Source organism: Schistocerca piceifrons, chromosome 3, assembly GCF_021461385.2.
Source record: "Schistocerca piceifrons isolate TAMUIC-IGC-003096 chromosome 3, iqSchPice1.1, whole genome shotgun sequence".
NCBI lineage: Eukaryota > Metazoa > Arthropoda > Insecta > Orthoptera > Acrididae > Schistocerca > Schistocerca piceifrons.
The window spans coordinates 747,543,761-747,567,891 of NC_060140.1; the positions used below are offsets into that span (position 1 = coordinate 747,543,761).

The 24,131-nt window shown below is 45.4% G+C and overlaps 1 protein-coding gene across 1 annotated transcript in view; it reads right to left on the reverse strand.

Moving 5' to 3' along the window:
- Positions 1-24,131, reverse strand: part of LOC124789033 (pickpocket protein 19-like) — a 117,189-nt gene that overhangs the window by 38,316 nt on the left and 54,742 nt on the right. Inside the window, exons 5-6 of the mRNA XM_047256322.1 lie at positions 16,279-16,546; positions 1,010-1,063 (exon numbers count right to left, since the gene is read on the reverse strand). Coding sequence (XP_047112278.1) covers positions 1,010-1,063; positions 16,279-16,546 — 322 coding nt within the window. The remainder of the gene's footprint in view (positions 1-1,009; positions 1,064-16,278; positions 16,547-24,131) is intronic.

A 24,131-nucleotide genomic window follows, 5' to 3' on the forward strand; every position in this document is an offset into this window, starting at 1 on the left:
TTGTTCGTTCCTCGAATTTCTTCTTCTGGCGGTGGCAGAATAACTTTTTTTTGTTGTTGCGATTTTTGTCGATTTTGTTCTAGTCTCTTTCCGTTACTGGACGACACTCAGAGATGCTACTTAGCACCATTCTATTGTTGATGTCCAGATTGCTACGAATCTGGTTACTCCTTTTCCACACCAAAGCATGTTCGTAGATAGCTCTTGATTTTGGACGAGTTGAGTGGTAACGTGCTTGCCTACCATGCAGCGGGTCCCTATTCGATTCGGGGCCGGGTTGGAGATTTTCTCCGCTCGTGGACTGGGTGTTGTGTTGTCCTCGTCATCATCCCATCATTACCGACGCGCAAGTCGCCCAATTGGATGTCTCTTGAAGTAAAGACTTGCATCTGGCTGACGAACTCCCACGAATGGGGCCTCCCGGCCAAGCGTGTCACACGAACATTTCATATCATTTCATTTCGGGACTTGGTAATCCTGCAACCTCTTAAAAAATTCCAAATCATTGAGCAGTTTTTCCTTCGTCTTCCTCAATAATTCCAACTTTCGTATATGTTGGCAGAACTTTCGTATATGTTACAAAATTCCTTTCCATGCAGATCACTGTTGTAAATACGTAGGTTTCGGCGACAGGAGTCAACCTTATTAAAATACTTCTGACTGCAATGCCTAGTCATCGCAAAAAATATTTAAAGTGCTAAAATGTTAAAATATCCAATGTATTGGGTTTTCTCAGGGCACAGACCAATTTAGCTGGGGAGTGGTTGCTTCAGCGTACTGCATTACTAACCGTGTCATAAGACCCACCGACGTCTAATTTCTTAGGTTTTATCGGCCCTAAAATACTAATGAGCGGTGGTATTGCAACAATATCCAAAAGAAAACAAAAGAATAGTGTCATCATTTATGTAATAGATAGCTTTGACTCCAAAACAGAGGAAAATTACTTCTAAATTTGTTTGTATATTACCCGTAAATTTAATTTATAGTAATTCTGCACCGTACTTACCATTGTTATCATACAAGCACTTGAACTGAACAGTGGTACATGTATTGTGGTTGCCTGAAATGAAAAATTACAAAGAGTATATCTGTATTAGGTATAAGAAAAAGAAACCAAACAGTGCAAAATAGATAGCAATGATTTGTGGTTACACTTCAGAACTGCTTCCTTGTGACAGCTACAACGTTTAGTGTTGCCACCCCATACAAAGGGTTGGTAATACTGGCTGTTTGACGCACGACGGAAGTGATGCGTCGCCACACATGTTCCGCCCACTTTGTTGGACTATGCCAGATGCTGTATCGGTTTTAACCGATCTTTACGAAGTGAAAGTGGCATTGAAAAGATGCTTGAGAAAATCACTGCCCTATTTAACAGATGAGACTGTTGTGTGAGGAGCATCTGCCACACAAAAGTTGTGACGAAGATTTTCTCCTATTTAGCAACGAGATCTATTCGACAAGTACCCTCTGCCTCTGTTAATAATCTTGTATCCACTGTTATGTTATTTCATGTTTATTACTGACTTTTTTTAATACCAAATGCAAAATATGTGTTTTCGAACATCTAAAATTGTATTTGTAACTGTATGTTTTGTTGTACATTGTGTAATATTAATGTAAAATTTGAGGTTTGTATAATGATGTACTTTGACCATCAGGAAAAAATTAATATCTAGGTCTTATAACCGAAGTTATAAGACGGAGATAGAAGGAATGGTGCTAATGGTGAACAAAGTTTGATGGTGGCATGTTACTGAAAGAACGGTTCATGTACTGCCGAAAGAAGAAGTATTTTCAAGAAATCACTAGACAGCGGCACGAGGAAAACTGTGCGGAACGAAGTACTGCAACGAAGAAAATTAAAGTGAAGCAGTTTTGGACAACTGCACAGCCTAATGAAGAGTGTTGTCGTGAAGATTAATGGAGACGTGTTAGCACGGAACGACCGTCTCTAAACCTATGCCATATATTGACGGCATAATGACTTGAACATTTCTACGCTTAAAGCTACTGGAAGCCAGCAACAGCACTCCAAGATAGGAAATCAGAGACACAATGCAGAGGTCAGGCAAAAGTAATAACGTTTAGGTTACCAAAAATGGTTCAAATGGCTCTGAGCACTATGGGACTCAACATCTTAGGCCATAACTCCCCTAGAACTTAGAACTACTTAAACCTAACTAACCTAAGGACATCACACACACCCATGCCCGAGGCAGGATTCGAACCTGCGACCGTAGTAGTCCCGCGGTTCCGGACTGCAGCGCCAGAACCTCTAGACAACCGCGGCCGGCTTTAGGTTACCACAGGTAAACAGTAACGGTAGAGATCTGCCAATTGCAGACACTAGAAAATTATCTGTTAACTCCAAACAACACCTAGGCTCTGTTGTAAGGTGTCACAGTAGAAGATGGCCACAAACAGGCACGCCTTAGCATGGACAGCAAGCTTGATCTGGAGAACAGCAACTTTAGTGGGAGTGAGATGGGAAATGGGTAAAACTGCTAGAATACCAGTCCCCACTCACGACGCGTCTCAGGGCGGGGAAGAGTGATGTACACTGCGCTGAAAAAAATCACGGGACCGCGATACCGCTAGATACACATATGCAGATATCGCTAGAATCGCATACATACGGTATAAAACGGCAGTGAATTGGCGGAGCTGTCATTTGTTCTCTGGTGATTCACGTGAAAAGGTTCCCAACGTGACTATGGCCACACAACTGGAACTAAGACTTAGAACGCGGAATGGCATTTGGAACTAGACAGATGGGATATTCTACACTCCTGGAAATGGAAAAAAGAACACATTGACACCGGTGTGTCAGACCCACCATACTTGCTCCGGACACTGCGAGAGGGCTGTACAAGCAATGATCACACGCACGGCACAGCGGACACAACAGGAACCGCGGTGTTGGCCGTCGAATGGCGCTAGCTGCGCAGCATTTGTGCACCGCCGCCGTCAGTGTCAGCCAGTTTGCCGTGGCATACGGAGCTCCATCGCAGTCTTTAACACTGGTAGCATGCCGCGACAGCGTGGACGTGAACCGTATGTGCAGTTGACGGACTTTGAGCGAGGGCGTATAGTGGGCATGCGGGAGGCCGGGTGGACGTACCGCCGAATTGCTCAACACGTGGGGCGTGAGGTCTCCACAGTACATCGATGTTGTCGCCAGTGGTCGGCGGAAGGTGCACGTGCCCGTCGACCTGGGACCGGACCGCAGCGACGCACGGATGCACGCCAAGACCGTAGGATCCTACGCAGTGCCGTAGGGGCCGCACCGCCACTTCCCAGCAAATTAGGGACACTGTTGCTCCTGGGGTATCGGCGAGGACCATTCGCAACCGTCTCCATGAAGCTGGGCTACGGTCCCGCACACCGTTAGGCAGTCTTCCGCTCACGCCCCAACATCGTGCAGCCGGTCTCCAGTGGTGTCGCGACAGGCGTGAATGGAGCGACGAATGGAGACGTGTCGTCTTCAGCGATGAGAGTCGCTTCTGCCTTGGTGCCAATGATGGTCGTATGCGTGTTTGGCGCCGTGCAGGTGAGCGCCACAATCAGGACTGCATACGACCGAGGCACACAGGGCCAACACCCGGCATCATGGTGTGGGGAGCGATCTCCTACACTGGCCGTACACCACTGGTGATCGTCGAGGGGACACTGAATAGTGCACGGTACATCCAAACCGTCATCGAACCCATCGTTCTACCATTCCTAGACCGGCAAGGGAACTTGCTGTTCCAACAGGACAATGCACGTCCGCATGTATCCCGTGCCACCCAACGTGCTCTAGAAGGTGTAAGTCAACTACCCTGGCCAGCAAGATCTCCGGATCTGTCCCCCATTGAGCATGTTTGGGACTGGATGAAGCGTCGTCTCACGCGGTCTGCACGTCCAGCACGAACGCTGGTCCAACTGAGGCGCCAGGTGGAAATGGCATGGCAAGCCGTTCCACAGGACTACATCCAGCATCTCTACGATCGTCTCCATGGGAGAATAGCAGCCTGCATTGCTGCGAAAGGTGGATATACACTGTACTAGTGCCGACATTGTGCATGCTCTGTTGCCTGTGTCTATGTGCCTGTGGTTCTGTCAGTGTGATCATGTGATGTATCTGACCCCAGGAATGTGTAAATAAAGTTTCCCCTTCCTGGGACAATGAATTCACGGTGTTCTTATTTCAATTTCCAGGAGTGTATTTTGGAAATCGTTAGGGAATTCAACATTCCGAGATCCACAGTGTCAAAAGTATGACGAGAATACCAGATCTGAGGCATTACCTCTCACCATGGACAACGCAATGGCCGATGGGCTTCACTTAACGACCGAGAGCAGCGGCATTTGCGTAAGGTTGACAGTGCTAACAGACAAGCAATACTGCGTGAAATAGCCCCCAGAAATCAATGTGGGACTACGAGGAACGTATCTATTAGGACAGGGCAGCCTTTAATGGGATATGGCAGCAGACGACCGCCGCGAATGTCTTTCCTAACAGCGTGACATCGCCTCAGTACCTCTCCTGGGTTCGTGACAATGTAGGCTGGACCCTAGACGACTGGCCTTATCAGATGAGTCCCAATTGCAGTTAGAAAGAGTTGATGGTAGGGTTCCAGAGTGAGGCAAACACCGCGTAGCTATGGACCCAAACTGTCAACGCGGCACAGTGCAAACTGCTGGTGACTCCATTGTGGCATGGGCAGTGTGTACATGGAACGGACTGCGTCCTCTGGTACAACTGAACTGACCACTATCTTGAAACGGCTATGTCCGGCTACTTGGAGACCATTTTCAGCAATTCATTGACTTCGTGTTCCGAAACAACGACGGGAATTTTTATGCGCCATGTCGCTGGGCCACAATTGTTTGCGATTGGTTTGAAGAACGTTCTGGACAACTAGAGCGAATGATTTCGCCACCCATATCGCCCGACGTCAGTTTCGTTGAACACTTATGGGACAAAATCGAGAGTTTAGTTCTTGGACAAAATCCTTCAACGGCAATACCCTCTTAGTTATGGATTGCTATAGAGGCTGGATGACTCAGTATCTCTACAGGGGACTTCCAACGGCTTGCTGAGTTCATGTCACGTCGAGATCCTGCACTAAGACAGGACAAAGGAGTTTCGACACGGTATTAGGTGGTGTCCCTTAACTTTTATAACCTCAGTGTAGAACACTGTTGTCGTTAACCATAATAAGGAGGGCAGTGACGTAGAGCTTTCAACTGAATGCTGTTGCTGCCAAAGTTTGAGTTTGTTAATGTATGAGGGTCACTCCAAAAGAAATGCACACTATTTTTTTTAATCCATCTTTTATTCTACATGTTAGAAAGTTTTACAATGCGTAGATACATCCTTTAGGAACAATATTTTCATTTCTCCAGATAATTTTCATCCCTCTCAACTGCCTTACGCCATCAGAATGAGATTTTCACTCTGCAGCGGAGTGTGCGCTGATATGAAACTTCCTGGCAGATTAAAACTGTGTGCCCGACCGAGACTCGAACTCGGGACCTTTGCCTTTCGCGGGCAAGTGCTCTAATATCTGAGCTACCGAAGCACGACTCACGCCCGGTCTCACAGCTTTACTTCTGCCAGTATCTCGTCTCCTACCTTCCAAACTTTACAGAAGCTCTCCTGCGAACCTTGCAGAACTAGCACTCCTGAAAGAAAGGATATAGTGGAGACATGGCTTAGCCACAGCCTGGGGGATGTTTCCAGAATGAGATTTTCACTCTGCAGCGGAGTGTGCGCTGATATGAAACTTCCTGGCAGATTAAAACTGTGTGTCCGACCGAGACTCGAACTCGGGACCTTTGCGGGCAAGTGCTCTACCATCTGAGCTACCGAAGCACGACTCACGCCCGGTCTCACAGCTTTACTTCTGCCAGTATCTCGTTTCCTACCTTCCAAACTTTACAGAAGCTCTCCTGCGAACCTTGCAGAACTAGCACTCCTGAAAGAAAGGATATAGCGGTGACATGGCTTAGCCACAGCCTGGGGGATGTTTCCAGAATGAGATTTTCACTCTGCAGCGGAGTGTGCGCTGATATGAAACTTCCTGGCAGATTAAAACTGTGTGTCTGACCGAGACTCGCACTCGGGACTTTGCCTTTCACGGGCAAGTGCTCTATCATCTGAGCTACCGAAGCACGACTCACGCCCGGTCTCACAGCTTTACTTCTGCCAGTATCTCGTCTCCTACCTTCCAAACTTTACAGAAGCTCTCCTGCGAACCTTGCAGAACTAGCACTCCTGAAAGAAAGGATATAGTGGAGACATGGCTTAGCCACAACCTGGGGGATGTTTCCAGAATGAGATTTTCACTCTGCAGCGGAGTGTGCGCTGATATGAAACTTCCTGGCAGATTAAAACTGTGTGCCCGACCGAGACTCGAACTCGGGACCTTTGCGGGCAAGTGCTCTACCATCTGAGCTACCGAAGCACGACTCACGCCCGGTCTCACAGCTTTACTTCTGCCAGTATCTCGTCTCCTACCTTCCAAACTTTACAGAAGCTCTCCTGCGAACCTTGCAGAACTAGCACTCCTGAAAGAAAGGATATAGTGGAGACATGGCTTAGCCACAGCCTGGGGGATGTTTCCAGAATGAGATTTTCACTCTGCAGCGGAGTGTGCGCTGATATGAAACTTCCTGGCAGATTAAAACTGTGTGCCCGACCGAGACTCGAACTCGGGACCTTTGCAGGCAAGTGCTCTACCATCTGAGCTACCGAAGCACGACTTACGCCCGGTCTCACAGCTTTACTTCTGCCAGTATCTCGTCTCCTACCTTCCAAACTTTACAGAAGCTCTCCTGCGAACCTTGCAGAACTAGCACTCCTGAAAGAAAGGATATAGTGGAGACATGGCTTAGCCACAGCCTGGGGGATGTTTCCAGAATGAGATTTTCACTCTGCAGCGGAGTGTGCGCTGATATGAAACTTCCTGGCAGATTAAAACTGTGTGCCCGACCGAGACTCGAACTCGGGACCTTTGCGGGCAAGTGCTCTACCATCTGAGCTACCGAAGCACGACTCACGCCCGGTCTCTCAGCTTTACTTCTGCCAGTATTTCGTCTCTACCGTCCAAACTTTACAGAAGCTCTCCTGCGAACCTTGCGGAACTAGCATTTGCCCGCGAAAGGCAAAGGTCCCGAATTCGAGTCTCGGTCGGACACACAGTTTTAATCTGCCAGGAAGTTGCCTTACGCCATGTTGGAACCAGTGCCTCTATACCTGCGTGGTAAAATTCTGGACCAACCTGTTGGAGCCACTGTTTGGCAGCGTGCACAAGGGAGTCATCATCTTCAAACCTCGTTCCACGAGGAGAGTCCTTCAGTTTCCCAAAGAGACGATAGTCACATGGAGCCAGGTCAGGACTGTAAGGCGGGTGTTCCAGTGTTGTCCATCCGAGTTTTGTGATCGCTTCCATGGTATTTTGAGTGACATGTGGCCGTGCATTGTCGTGCAACAGCAAAATATCCTGCTTTTGCCGATGTGGTCGAACACGACTCAGTCGAGCTTGAAGTTTCTTCAGTGTCGTCACATATGCATCAGGGTTTGTGGTGGTTCCACTTGGCATGATGTCCTCAAGCAAGCGTCCTTCGGAATCGAAAAACACCGTCGCCATAACTTTTCCAGCAGAAAGTGTGGTTTTGAATCTTTTTTTCCTTGGGTGGATTTGCTTGATGCCATTCCACTGACTGCCTCTTCGTCTGTGGTGTAAAATGGAGCCATGTTTCATCAGCAGTGACAATTCTTCCAAGAAATTCATCTCCACCATTCTCGTGCTGTTCCGAAAGTGCGTTGTGTACCGTTTTTCTTGTTTCCTTGTGAGCCACTGTCAACATCCTGGGAACCCACCTGGCACAAACGTTTTTTAACGCCAGCTCAGTATTCTGCAAACACTTCCTTCCCAACGTAGCTCGACAATTCGTTCACTGTGATTCATCTGTCAGCAGTCACCAAATCCTTAGCTCTTTGCACATTGTCTGGAGTGTGTGCAATACGAAGCCTGCTGCTGCGAGGACAATCTTCAATATTGCCGTGCCCGCTTTCATCACATAACCTGCTTGCCCACCCACTAACTGTACTGCGATCGACAGCAGCATCTCCATACACCTTTTTCAACCTCTTGTGGATGTTTCGCACTGTCTCGTTTTCACAGCACAGGAATTCTATGACAGCACGTTGCTTCTGACGAACGTCAAGTGTAGCAGCCATCTTGAAGACATGCTGTGACTGCGCCACTCACGGGAACAGGTTGAAATAAGTTTGAAAACAAGCGGGAAGGATGTATCTACACACTGTAAAACTTTCACACATGCAGAATGAAAACTGTATTTTTACAAAAATAGTGTCCATTTCTTTTGAAGTGACCCTCGTAAAAACCAGGAACACCCTTACCTAAATAATAGGAAGAGCGGAGGATCTGGAAGTGTTTGGCAGGAAGTACTCTGAAGATACAAAGCCTCATATCGTATTAGCCGAAGCCTGTACAGTACCGGCGGTTTGGCGGACCGAATTTTAGATAGGAAGAAATAGTGCGTCGCCGCAGTACTTTATAGTCTCAGGTCTTTTATATATATTCAGATGAGTTCTCAGTCAGATTGTTGGGATGCGAAATCCGTGTCGCTCGTCGCCAACCTCTGGTAAGTTACAAGTTTGTTTTAATCACTTGCAGAACTGCAATCGGTGCTTATGCTGTTTCATTTTAGCCATCAGTCGTATGACTGATCTGATGTGGCACGCCACGAATTCCTCTCCTGTGCCAACATCATCGTCTCAGAGTCAGCACTTGCAATCTATGCCCTCAGTTATTTGCTGGATATATTCCACTCTCTGCCTTCCTCTACAGATTTAGCCCTCTGCAGCTCCCTCTAGTACCATGGAAGTCATTAATTAATGTCTTAACAGATGTCTTACCATCCTGTCCCTTCATCTTGTCAATGTTTTCCATATATTCCTTTACTTGCCAATTCGGTGCAGAAACTCCTCATTCCTTATCTTGTCAGTCCACCTAATTTTCAACATTCGTCTGTAGCACCACTGTCCACGTTTCACTACTATACAATGCTGTGCTACAAACGTACATATTCAGAAGCTTCTTCCTCAGTTTAAGCCCTATGCTTGATACTGCTAGACTTCTCTTGGCCAGGAATGTCCTTTTTGCCAGTGATAGTCTGGTTTCAATGTCTTCCTTGCTCCTTGGCTATTTTTCTACCTAGGTGGACGAATTCCTTAACTCCAAGTATTTGGTGACTATGAATCCTGAAGTTAAGTTTCTTGCTGTTCTCATGTTTGCTACTTCTCATTACTTTTGCCTTTCCTCGATTTCCTCTCAATTTATACTCGTTAGACTGTTCATTCCATTCAGCAGATCATGTAATTCTTCTCCACTTTCACTTAGCGAATCGTATCATTGATGTCCTTTCACCTTGAATTTTAATTCCACTCCTGATCCTTTCTTTTATTTCCAACCCCTATTTTTCTTAGAATTGGGAACATCTTACACCATTTTACATTGTCGAACGCTTTTTTCAGGCCGACAAATTATATGAACGTGTCCTGATTTTTCTTTAGTCTTGCTTCCATTATCATTCGCAACGTCAGAATTGCCTCTTTGTTGCCTTTATCTTTCCTAAAGCCAAACTGATCGTCATCTGACACATCCTCAGTTTTCTTTTCCATTCTTCTGTATATTATTCTTGAAAGCAACTTGGATGCATGAGCTGTTAAACTGATAGGGCGATAATTCTCGCATTTGTCAAATCTTGTAATCTTCGGAATTGTGTGGATGATAGTTGCCGAAAATTAGATGGTATGTATCCAGACTCTTACATTCTATACACCAACGTGAAAAGTCGCTTTGTTGCCACTTCCCCCAATGATCTTAGAAATTCTGATGGAATGTTATCCATCCCTTCTGTCCTATTTTATCTTGATTCCTCCAAATCTCTTTTAAATTCTGATTCTAATACTGGATCCTCTACCGCTTCTAAATCCTGTTTCTTCTTCGATGGCATCAGGCAAATCTTTCCCCTCATAAAGGCCTTCAGTGTACTCCTTTCACCTATGCGCTCTCTCCTCTGCATTTAACAATGGAATTCCCGTTGCACTCTTTATGTTATAACCCTTGCTTTTAATCTCACCGAAGGTTATTTTGACTTGCTTACATGCTGAGTCAATCCTTCCAACAATCATTTCATTTTCGATTTCTTCACATTTTTCACGCAGAAATTTCGTCTCAGCTTCCCTCCACTTCATATTTATTTCATTCCTCAGTGACATGTGTTTCTATATTGCTGAATTTCTTTCCAACCTCTGTGATCGCTATTTTAAGGGATGCCCATTCCTCTTCAACTGTACTGCCCAATTAGCTATTCCTTATTGCTGTAGATATAGTGAGTTCAAACAATTGCTGCTCTTTACGACTTTCATGCGACGCCCATTGTCGACGAAAAGGACTGTTGCACCGAATGGGCACATAAAATTTCGCTTTAAAATTCATTTTCTGCGAGAAACAAGTAGACGCTTTTCGTTGACACTGGGCGTCGACTGAAAGATGTGAGGAGTAGTATTTGTTCGGGCTGACTCGAGCTATATAATGCCAAAATAAGTAGCAAATATCTGCCGAAACACTAGACAAAATGTGGATGATGATTATTAGGAGAGATATCTTTGATGTACACCGACGGAGAGAAAAGGATTCCACTGATCCCAAAATCACCGCTATCTGTGACTTCAGTGGTATCAAGCGAGAGCTCATTGGAGGGCAGGGTGGAGTTCTGTTGTGTTTTCTGATGAAAGCTGGTTCCGCCTCGGTGTCACTCTTAGGAACAGTTAGTCTCACAGTACCTAATTGCTACATTGGACCTCAGATAAAACTTTAATTTGAAACTGAGCAGTGGAATTTGTAATTGTTCTGCTACGATGAGATAAAAAAAATATTTTGAGATGTATCCTTTCTAAATACTGCGCAATGTAGCTAAGGGATACCAAGATGGGCATATTCGAATCTTTTGCGCAGAACACGTAGGAAAAGAAATCTGTCATTGGTGGAAACCCTTGGGACAGAAAACAAACTGCGAGTCTTCCTTCATTTTGTTGATCATAGAAGATATTAGTAATTACACTGGTGTGTAAAACTCAAGATCGAAAGTAACTCTCCCGTGAAGTGGACCTGCCAAGTAATGTGGGACGGTGAAACCTGGACCATACACTGAGGTGACAAAAGTCCTGGAATACCTGATAATATCGCGACGCACCTCCTTTTACCAGACGGAGTCCGTGGTCTACGGGTCAGAGGGTTTAACTACCCTCTGTAATAAAAAAAAAACTGAGTGAATGAATCAACGGATGTCATCAGACGTCTGCCACGAACATATTCAACGAACAGTATAAGTATATATATATATAAGGGGGTAGCGTCTTTGATTCATAAACAGAACGTCTTCGGTCCCGGGTTTGAATCCCGCCGCTGCTTAAATTTTGATTAATAATCAGCATTGGCGTTCGAAGACTTTCGGCATAAGGAGTCGCCCTCATCCTGCCAACGGTCTTGTCAAAGAGGGCGGAGGAACGGACAGAGGTTCAGGCTACTCTTGTCCTAGGGGTGGGAAACTGCCCCTAAAGGCGGAAGAATCAGTAATCATCAACGGCATGAGGATGCAGAAGGCAATGGAAACCACTGCATTAAAGTCACGTAACGTCTATCCACAGGACATGTGGCCTGTAGTTGAAGAAGTGTCATGATGATCTCTCCACTGGCAAAAGATTTAGGAATAGTCCCCCATTCGGATCTCCGGGACGGGACTGCCAAGAGGGAGGTTACCATGAGAAAAAGATTGAATAATCAACGGAAGAATAGGGTTCTACGAGTCGGCGCGTGGAATATCAGAAGCTTGAACGTGGTAGGGAAACTGGAAAATCTGAAAATGGAAATGCAAACTCTAAATATAGTAGGGGTTAGTCAAGTGGAGAGAAGACAAGGATTTCTGGTCAGATGAGTTAGGGTAATATCAACAGCAGCAGAAAATGGTATAACGGGAGTAGGATTCGTTATGAATACGAAGGTAGGGCAGAGAGTATGTTACTGTGAACAGTTCAGTGGTAGGGTTGTTCTTATCAGAATCGACAGCAAACCAACACAGACAACGATTGTTCAGGTATACATGCCGATGTCGCAAGCTGAAGATGAAGAGGTAGAGAAAGTATATGAAGATATTGAAAAGGTAATACAGTACGTTAAGGGAGACGAACATCTTATAGTCATGGGAGACTGGAATGCAGTTGTAGGGGAAAGAGTAGAAAAAAAGGTTACAGGAGAATATGGGCTTGGGACACGGAATGAGAGAGGAGAAAGAATAATTGAGTTCTGTAACACGTTTCAACTAGTAATAGCGAATATTCTGTTCAAGAATCACAAGAGGAGGTGGTATATTTGGGAAAGGGCGGGTGATACGGTAAGACTTCCGTTAAATTACATCATGGTCAGACAGAGATTCCAAAATCAGACACTGGATTGTAAGGCGTACCCAGGACCAGACATAGACTCAGATTTCAATATAGTAGTGATGAAGAGTAGGCTGAAGTTCAAGACTTCAGTCAGGAAGAATCAATACGCAAAGAAGTAGGATACGGAAGTACTAAGGAATGACGAGATGTGGTTTAAGTTCTCTAAGACCATAGATACAGCAATAAAGAATAGCTCAGTAAGCAGTACAGTTGAAGAGGAGTGGACATCTCTAAAAAGGCCCATCACAGAAGCTGCGAAGGAAAACACAGATACAAAGAAGGTAACAGCAAAGAAACCATGGGTAACGGAAGAAATACTTCAACTGATGGATGAAAGGAGGAAGCACAACAATGTTCCGGGAAACTCAGGAATACAGAAATACAAGTGGCTGAGGAATTTAAAAAAACAGGAAGTGCAGGGAAGCTAAGACGAAATGGCTGCAGGAGAAATGTGAAGACACCGAAAAAGAAATGATTGTCGGAAGGACAGACTCAGCTTACAGAAAGGTCAAAACAACCTTCGTTGACATTAAAAGCAATTGTGATAACATTAAAGGTGCAGCGGGAATTCCACTGTTAAATGCAGAGGAGAGAGCGGATAGGTGGAAAGTATACACCGAAACCCTCTATAACGGGGAAGATTTGTCTGATGTGATATAAGAAGAAACAGGAGTAGCTTTAGAAGAGATAGGGTATCCAGTATTAGAATCAGAATTTAAAAGAGCTTTGGAGGACTTAAGATAAAATAAGGCAGAACGGATAGATAACATTCCATCGGACTTTCTAAAATCATTGGGGGAAGTGACAACAAAACGACTATACACGTTGGTGTGTAGAATGTATGAGTCTGGCGACATACCATCTGACTTTCGGAAAAGCATCATCCACACATTTCCGAATACGGCAAGAACTGACAAGTGCGAGAAATATCACACAATCAGCTTAACAGCTCATGCATCCAAGTTGCTTACAAGAATAGTACACAGAAAAATGGAAAAGAAAATTTAAGGATGCACTAGATGACGATCAGTTTGTGTTTAGGAAAGGTAAAGGCACGAGAAAGGTAATTCTGACGTAGCGGTTAATAATGGAAGCAGCACTAAATAAAAATCACGAAACGGTCATAGGATTTGTCGACCGGGAAAACGCGTTCGTCAGTGTAAAATGATGCAAGATGTTCGAAATTCTGAAAAAAAGTAGGGGTAAGCTATAGGAGAGAGGGGTCATATACAATATGTACAACAAGCAAGAGGGAAGGGACTAATAATAGTGGACGACCAAGAACGAAGTGCTCGTATTAAAAAGAGGGTAAGACAAGAATGTAGCCTTTCGCCCCCTGTTGTTCAATTTGTACATCAAGGAAGCAATGATGGAAATGAAAGAAAGATTCAGGAGTGGAATTAATATACAAGGTGAAAGGATATCAATGATACGATACGCTGATGACGTTGCTATCCTGAGTGAGAGTGAAGAAGAATTTCATGATCTGCTGAACGGAATGAACAGTCTAATGAATACACAATATGGACTGAGAGTAAATCGAAGAAAGACGAAAGAAATTAAAAGTAGCAGAAATGAGAACAGCGAGAAACTTAACATCAGGATTGATGGTCACGAAGTAGATGAAGTTAAGGAATTCTGCTATCTAGGCAGTAAAATAACCAATGATGGACGGAGCAATGGGGACATCAAAAGCAGACTAACAATGGCAAAAAGGGCAGACCTGGCCAAGAGAAGTCTACTAGTATCAAACATAGGCCTTAATTTGAGGAGAAAATATCTGAGAATGTACATCTGGAGTAGAGCATTCTATAGTAGTGAAACATGGACTGTGGGAAAACCGGAACAGAAGAGAACTGAATCATTTGAGATTTGGTGCTGCAGGCGAATGTTGAAAATTAGGTGGATAATAAGGTAAGGAATGAAGAGGTTCTGCGCAGAATCGGAGAGGGAAGGAATATGTGAATAACACTGATAAAGAGAAGGGACAGGATGATAGGACATCTGTTGAGACATGAGGGAATAACTTTCATTGTACTAGAGGGAGCTGTAGAGGGCAAAAAGTGTAGAGGAAGAAAGAGATTGAAATACATTCAGCAAATAATTGAGGACGTAGCTTGCAAGTGCTACTCTGAGATGAAGAGGTTAGCACAGGAAAGGAATTGGTGGCAAGCCGCATCAATCCCGTCAGAAGACTCAAAAAAAAAAAAGAAACTGAGTGCAGCAACTCTACTTGGCACGGACTCAACAAATCGTTGGATGACCCCTGCAGAGATGCTGAGCCATGCTGCCTCTATAGAGGTCCGCCATTGGAAAAGTATTGCCGGTGCTGGATTTTGTGCAAGAACTGACCTCTTAGTATGTCCCATATATGTTCGATGGGATTCATGTCGGGTGATCTGACTATTTGCTCGAATAGTCCAGAATGTTATTCAAACCAGTCGCGAAATTGTGGCCAGTGACATAGGGCACTGTCATCCACAATAATTCCACAGTTGTTTTGGAACGTGATGTACGTGAATGACTGCAAATAATATCCATGTAGCGGAACATAAGCAGACGACCCAGTCCATTCCATGTAAACACAGTCCTCACTAAAATGGAGCCACCATCACCTTCCACAGTGCCTTGTTGACAACTTGAGTCCATGGCTTCGTGGTGTATGCTTCACACTCAAACATTATCACCAGCTCTTACCAACTAAAATCGGGACTGATCTGACCAGGCCACGGTTTTTCAATCGTCTATGGTCCAACCAATAGGTCACGACCCCAGGAGAGGCGCTGTAGGTGATGTCATGCTGTCAGCAAAGAGGCTGACATCGGTCATCTGCTGCCATAGCCCATTAACGCTAGACTTCACCGTAATGACCAAACGAATAAGTCCGTCGTTCGTCCCACATTGATTTCTGCATTTATTTTAAGGAGTGTTGCTTGTCTGTAGTGGCGATAGGAGGGGTATCCAGCCACCCCTTAAATTAATCATGCCAAATCCGACCCTAATCTTGCCGACCCTCGGCAACTGCAGGAGAAGGGCACAAGAAGAAGAAGAAGATGAAGAAGAAGAAGAAGAAGAAGAAGAGTTTTGCTTGTCTGTTAGCAATGATAACCTAACACAAACTCCGCTGCTCTCAGTCGTTAAGTGAAGGGCGTCGCCCACTACACTGTCCGTGGTGAGAGGTAATGTCTGAAATTTAGTATTCTCGGCACACTCTTGACACTGTGGATCTCGGTATACTGAATAATCTATCGATTTCCGAAATGGAATATCCCATGAATCTGGCTCCAACTACCATTCCGCGTTCAAAATCTTTTAATTCCAGTAGTGCGGCCATAATCACGCCGGAAACCTTTCCACATGAATCACCTCAGTACAAATGACAGCTCCATCAAAATACTGCCCTTTTATACCTTTTGTACGCGATACTACCGCTAACTGTATTTGTGCATATAGCTATCCCATGACTTTTGTCACCTCGGTGTACACAGAAATGAAGGCTACAGTATAGTGCGGAAGACAGCTGAAATAAATACGCAATGAGACGAACAGAAAAGACAATGTTATTCAGAGATAATAACTACACTGAAGCCACCGTGATTTATGTGTTTTGAAATGTGAAAGTGACAAACACGTCCCCATCACCCAGCTGCCTGCGTGATGGAGGCCTAGTCCAGATGGTTCAGAGCAAACAACAGATTTTCAGAGAACACCTAGCTGGTGAAACATAGACGTGTGTGGGAGGCACTCACCGGCTGGTGGGAAGAAGTAGGGCAGGCACGCGCAGGTAGCGATGGCGTACTGGCGGAAGCATTCGAGTCGGCAGTTGGCATACGAGTAGGCGCCCTGCTGCAGCGTGTCCCTCTCGTTGCTGTACAGGCAGCCTCGGTCCCCCGGCCGCAGCGATCGCACCGTATGCGTCGTGTACGTCACGTCGCTCGACACCCTCACCAGGGCCATTTGGTCTGAGCCCACGATCAGACCGTCCATCCGCAGCGCAGTCGGCTCGTTCACCGACACCTGCGCCGGCGCTTTGTTTTACTACCTGGTGAAGCTCTCTTCTATGCCACATCTTAAGCTATGAAATCTCTGTAGAGTAAAAATTAGCTCTATAAACATCAACAAGTGTTCAGCGAACAGAGATCCTGTTAACTTCACCCTAAAGCCAGAACACAGTAGGTGGTGGTGCCCCGGTTGATCCGTTTCCCTTGAATTTTTCTCAGGGAAGATGGGGTGTTGGGAATTCGGAACACAGTCATTTATACACGTTCCAGTCACATTAATGACAACCTGTCAAACCTTGAATAACCACATTTTACAGCGCAGAATCGCTGAGAGAAGTGCAGGAAGAGATTCAGTGAGGTTCTTGAAGGTACTGGCAGTGATGTGGAGCCATGTAGACTCCCGTGCCGTGGCAAGCTGCATAGATTTGTCAGCTGTTGGTACATGGGGTGAACAGGCAAATCAAGATGGTCCGAGAGAATCTCGATCGGCTTTAAAACCGGGAAGTTTGGTGGCCAGAGGAGTACGGTAAACTCATCCCAGTGCTCTTTGAACCACGCATCTACTCTGCGAGCTATATCACAAATTACATTTTCCAACTGATAGATGCCATCGTGCTGAGGAGAAACAAATTGCATGTAGTAGTGGAAACGGTCTAGAGATAGACGCATACTTGTGTTAATCCACTGTGCCTTCCAGAATGACGAGTTCACCCAGGGAACAGCCTCCGGCCTGGTCCCTTACGGCCAATGTTGGAGGGTGTTTGGTTACAGACGTTTCATGCCATACACGCCACCGGCCATCTATCCCATGGAACACAAAACATTATTTATCTGAAGAGATTACCTGTCGCCACTCAGTGGACGTCCAGTTGCGGTACTGGCGTGCAAATTCCAGCCTTCGTCGCCAGTCAACAGCAGTCAAAAATGGTTCAAACGGCTCTGAGCACTATGGGACTTAACTTCTGGGGTCATCAGTCCCCTAGAACGTAGAATTAATTAAACCTAACTAACCTAAGGACATGACACACATCCACGCCCGAGGCAGGATTCGAACCTGCGACTGTAGCTGTAGCGCAGTTCCAGACTGTAACGTCTAGAACCGCTCGGCCACTCCGGCCGGCAACAGCATGGGTGCATGAACCAGGCACATGCTGCAGAGGCCCATATGCAGCAACCTTCGATGAACGGTAATTGAGGAGACACTGTGGATAGCCCCTTGGTTCATCTGAGCGGTCTGTTGCTCAAGAGTTGCACGGCCATTCGCCTGTAGACATCTTCGCAGGCGTCGTTTACCTCTGTCACATATGGCCCCTGATTCACCACAGTTGCCTCGGCGCCGGTTTTGGATAGCGCCATTATACAATTTAGCAACTTAGCTGTTTCGGAAATGCTTCGTCGGCCCTAAAACCAATGATCATGTCGCTTTGGACGTCAGATAAATCGATCCGTTACCCCATTACGGCAACGACTGTACTTCTTTCTGCTTCCCATCCTCCATTGCACGTTGACACTGAACATAGGCGGTGGTCACATTAATGTGACTGGACTGTATAAGCACAGATATCGCACGTGGCGAGCCCGAAGCGTTTGTCCGGACCAGTCCCCACCACGAAGGAATAGAAACCAAGAAATTTTTTTAATTTAAATTTGGGTTACAGATTCGGACTCCCGATAACATTGCTAGTAATTTGATCCTAAAATCAGACCAATCAGTTGATTAATTACAAGTCGACAAAGTGAACTATTTTGTTTCCAGACAACTCATAGGGGACCATCAGCTGGAGGGAGCGGTTCAATTTTGATATTCCCACTGTAATTAAAATATAAAGCCCCTTAAGACGACGAAATCCAATGAAGCTCCCTGGCGTTATTTAAAATTTAGGTTGCAGCTTCGCGGCGGTGGTGGATGCTTGTCAGTTCCTACCTAGTCTGAAGAACCTGCGTCCGAACAGGTGCCCCGACCTGAGAAGCAAAGAGACCGTGCCGCCGACGGAGCGTTGCTGCACAAACAGTTCATTTGCACACCCTGTCACGTTGGCTGTGGGAACTCAGTTGTCAACTGCGAACACACACCAAGGTGTGGCATCCGTGGTTACAAATGGCAAGTAGAGCCACTGTCCACCCCATTCAGTTGCAGTTTCTGAACGAGATGACATCGCGAGAGTCATTGGGCGGAAGTTACCGTAATTTTACCTTCCATTACTTTGAACGCATCCTTGTGTTTAGTCACCCTTGATCTGTTCGTCATTATTTGAATTAGGAAGTGCCCACCAACGACAGCGGTTACGACTATGCTACCGTGATGTTTACACCACGAGATACCGGCTTTTTCGCCCGACCCCAGTTTTCTGTGACAGTATTCGTTGCCCATGCGTAGCTTCTGTCGTTGTGTTTCAGTTTGGTTTACTTTCCGCACTATCTCTAGGCGCTAGACTTTATTCTGTGAATGTAACTATGGAACTACGAGGGCTATTCGGAAACTAAGGAACGATAGGTCGCGAAATGGAAACCACAGTGAAAATCAAAACTGTTTTATTTGCAACAATTAGCTACAACTTCCAGCTACTTATCTCCATAGTCGCCGATCCGACTTAGACGTTTGTCGTAGCGTTGTACCAACTTTCCAATACCCTCGTTATAGAAGGTAGCCTCCAGTTCTTTCCGCCAATTCTCTACGCTGGCCTACAGCTTGTTGTCTGTGCCAAAAAGTTGTCTTCATAGCCAGCGGTTCACGTGAGCGGAGATGAAACTCAGAGGGAGACAATTACGGGCTGTATTGTGGGTAATCAAACATTTCCAATTGAAAACGATGCAGAAGCATCTTCATTGCCCCTGCAGAATGCGGCTGAGAATTGTCTTGAAGAAGGAAAACGCACGACAGTTATGTAATGTTCGCTGCATAGCTTCTGGCGAAATTTCTCGCCAGACCCTCGTACTTGGCGGGAGACACCATTGTTCTACTCGTAGGTATCTTTATGTGCTCCCTGTGTGCTCAGAACTGAAAAGAACGTCGTAACGTGATCGACGGGCATACTAGAGACACTGCGCAACACACCAGGGAAAAACTTCATTGGATTTTAACTGTGGTTTCCATTTAGCGACTGATCGTTCCTTACTTTCCGAATATCCCTCGCATTTGTAACTTCGCGTCCTTCAAGTCAACTGCTAGGCAAGGTGCTATTATTTGTGGGCGGTAACTGAAGGAAGAAATTGTGCCAGATTACCTAGTTTTCATGTGTTACTTATTGAATGTGATTTCATTACAAGAATCTACTGACTGCCATCGGTCTGTAGCTTCCGTACCTTCTGTCCTTTGTTTAATTAATTCATTACTACCTACGAAATACACATAGTAGCAGAGGGAGCCAGACGCTGGGCGGTCGAGGACAGAAAATCAGCAGGTAACTGGTCTTTTAGGTAACAATGACAGTTTATCTCCGAACACCACTTTCCGCAGTCTGCTCAGCAGTAAAGCAGCTCCAAAATTTATACAGAGAAAGACATTTGCATTTTTGTTTTAATGCCCATATTTATGATCTGATTTATTGTAAACTCCTTGTAACTTCTCTGAGTGCAAATAAAAAGAGTGTTACACTGGAATCATTAGCCATTACTGCCGTTACGACACGGGCCGTCAGTCTTCTGACTGCCCCGGTCTCTACCACCACGACTCTTTATCTTGCGCCATCTCAGTGCAGCGCTTGCACCCAACATCCTCAATTATTCGTTGGATACATTCCGGTCTCAGACTTCCCCAACAAGTTATGGCCTTTACAGCTCTCTCTAATATAATGGAAGTTATTCCCTGATGTGTTGGCACATATCCTACCATTCCGTTCCCTTCTTCTCGTCTGTGTTTTCCATATAGGCCTTTCCTCGCCGACTCTATAGAGAATCTCCTTATTTCTTACATTACCTTACCTTATCCTTGCATAGCGCCACATCCCAAACACTCTGTTTTCCTTCTTTCCGGTTTTCCCACGATCTACGATCCACTTCCACACTATGCTGCGTTCCAAACGAGCTGAGAAGTTTCTTCCATAAAACTAAAGTCTATGTTTCGCACAAGCAGATTTATTTCAGCGACGACGTACCTCTCTGCCTGTACCGGTCTGCTGCTTTTATGCCCCTGCTTCGTCCACCATGTTTTATTTTTTTTATTTTTCTTCCAATGTAGCAGAACTCCTTCACTTCATCTACCTCGTAGTCCCCATTTTAAAGCTACGTTTATCGCTAATCCAGTTTCTCCTACGCTTCATTACTGTCGTCTTTCTTTGGTGCTGTTCATTCCATTAAACAGGTAATTTTGCGAGAGTACTCAGAGGGAGAATTATAAGGCCGTTTTTATTTTCAGTACATACATAAATACTCTAGTAGACAACATCAGAAGTAGTCCGCAGGAAGGTTAAAACGCCAGAAGACTGTACCGAAATGCACGAATTCCTGACGAGGCTCGACAATTGGTGCAGGTACTGACAGCTAACAGTGACTGTGACTAAAGGTCACGTCTTGTGCATAAATAGGCAAGGCGATCCATTGCTGTTCCATTACGCCATTGGCAAAAAATGCCTGAAAACAGTAACAGGTTGGATTAATTCGAGAGAGAGAGAGAGAGAGAGAGAGAAGAAACAAAAAAGAGCAGTGCGTTCGTCACGGGGTCTTTAGTAAGCAGGAGAGCGTTAAGAACATGCTCAACTATCTGAAGTGGCAGAAGCTACAAGAGAGGCATTTTGTTTCGAGGAGAGGTTTACTACTGAAATTTCGAGATGGTACTTAAAAAAAAGCTTGCGACAAATTACTTCCTTCCACATACATCTTACGAAATGACTTCGTCAAGATAATCAAAGAAATTAAGGGTCACACTTGAGTTTACCAACGGTCATTCTTACAGTCACCATTCGCGAATGGAATATGGATCGCGGAAAACAGTACAGATGTAGTTTTTGCTGTAGATGCAGATGTGCATCTCTACCAGACAAGGTATTACTTATCCATCATAACCATGCCACTAGCACAGTACATTCAGTACCATCATTACCAACCCTTCTGTCGTAGTTACCATCGACCGGTAATCAACTGAAATTTCATTTTGAGTGCTATGCTTCGACAGAAATCGGGCCGTGACTTTCTATTTCTGCCTGTGCCTTTAGGCCAAACGCCTTTGTGTCAACTGCAAGCCATAAAACTTCGAAAATTTTGGTTGAGGAGATGAGACACATGATAGAAATTCACAAATTAACTCAGTTATAGATTACTGCTATTGTTATAGTCAAACCTTCAAATATAGGCTTCATGCAGCTCTATCCAGAGTAAGTCTCTTCCTCTTAGCACAAATATTATGCAATCTAAAAGCACTCAGAATGCTTACTGTGATCAACTCTGCTCTCTTTCTATACTTTACTCGTATAAACCCTCTCGACACCCAAATTACCTACGTTACCAAATTAACTATTTCTTGACGCCTCAGGGTGTATCAAAGCTCTTTTCTCCTCGATTGAATGCAGCGCCTCTTCAATCATTATTCGATCTACTAATTTAGACGTCACGTTCTTCTGGAAAACGACGTTTGAAAATCATCTCTTCTCCTATTGTCTGCACTGCTTATCGTCCGCGTTTCACTTCCATCTCAGGCTCTACCCCAGACCAGTATTTTCAGACAAGACTCCCTAACAATTAAAATTACACTGCCCAATCACATCAGCGTGACTACCTGTCAGAAGCCTGTATAACTACCTTTTGCAGCGCTGTCTGCTGCGAGACGTGCAGGAAGAGCGTCAATTGATGAGGTTCTGGAAGGTATCGACAGGGGGGGGGGGGGGTGAAGCCGTGCCGACTCCTGCGCTGTGGCCAGCCCCGCTAGGTGTCTCGATTGAGGATCCACGAACTGCCCGGTTGAGGTGCTCCCTCAAATTCTCGATTGGGCTTAAATGCGACAAGTCTGATGGCTGCGACACAACGGTAAACTCATGCTGGTGCTCTTCCAACGACGCACGTGCATTGCGAGTTGTGCATTGTCCTGCTGGTAGATGCCATCGTGCCAAGGAAAAACAAACGGCACGTAGGGGTGACATGATCTGTGAAGGATCGTTTCATACTCCTGATGACCCACTGTGCCTTCCAGAATGACGATGTCACCCAGCAAATGGTTCAAATGGCTCTGAGCACTATTGGAGTTAACATCTCAGGTCATCAGTCCCCTAGAAATCAGAACTACTTAAACCTAACTAATCTAAGGACATCACGCACATCCATTCCCGAGGCAGGATTCGAACCTGCGACCGTAGCGTTCACGCGGTTCCACACTGAAGCGCCTAGAGCCGCTCGGCCACCAGCGTCACCCAGCGAATGCCACGAATATATTCGTCAGAGCACAACGCTACATTCTCCAGCCTGGAACGTTCCGATGTTTGCAGCAGAGTGTTTGTTTTCTTTCTGATGGAGCAGAAAACGTGATTCTTCTGAAAAGGTCACCTGTCGACACTCAGTGGACGGCCAGTGACGGTGCTGTCGTGCAAATTCCAGCCTTTGTCGCCGATGAACAGCAATCACGGCGGGTTCATGAACCAGGCCACTAAGGCGCAAACCAGGTGCGTGCTGCGGAGGTCCATACGCAGCAATGTTCGTTGAGTGATAGTTCGGAAGACACTGTCGGTAGCCCCTTCGTTCATATGGGCGGTCAGTTGCTCAACAGTTGCACGTCTGTTCGCCCGTACACACAGCCGCAACTGTTGTCCACCCCTGTCATCTATGCCCATGCACCGTACACTTTAACCACAGCAGCGCGCGAGCAGCTTACAAGCTTAGCTGTTTCGGAAATACTTCGATCTTTGGCCAGAAAACCAATGATTATTCCCTTGTGGATTTAAGATAAAACTCTCTGCGTTACAACCACTGTACTGTTACCCGCGTCCCTCCTCCCCCTCCCCCCCCCCCCCCCCCCCCCCCCGACACGCTTTATGTGCCCTCCACTGTGTTGCCACCTGCCGTCTGTGAGTAGTTAGTTACTGCACGTTGAGGTCGAACACAGGCGGTGGTCACATAAATTTGTCTGGACCATATATATTCGACGTTAACAAATTTCTCTTCTTTCAGAAAAGCTTTCCTTGCTGGTGCCAGTCTGCATCTTATAGGCTTTTTACTGCCAAAACAGATAAACACGTTACTATTTTTAGCTTCTCATTTTCTAGCCTAAATCTCACAACATCGCCTGATTAAATTCGATTGCACACTGTTACCCTTGTTTTATATTTGTCACTGTTCATCTTACCATTTTTTTAAAGACACTACCCATTCCATTCACTTGATTTACCAAATCTTTTGCCGTCTCTAAAGAAACGGCTATGTCATCTACAAGTCTTAAAAATTTATTTTTTACACCTTACAACGTTTACTTTGTCACACTGCTTGTGTTTGCAGGTAGAACAAACACACTACAGTAGAGTCTCGATAGTTCGAGGTGAACGGGACCGGAACCACCTCGAACTATCGAAAACTCGGACTATGGAAATTTAAATGGGAAAAAGAAATATTATGATATTGTAAGTAATACAGGTCAAAATATGAACTTTATTAAAATAAAAGTATTTACACATGCATTTGCA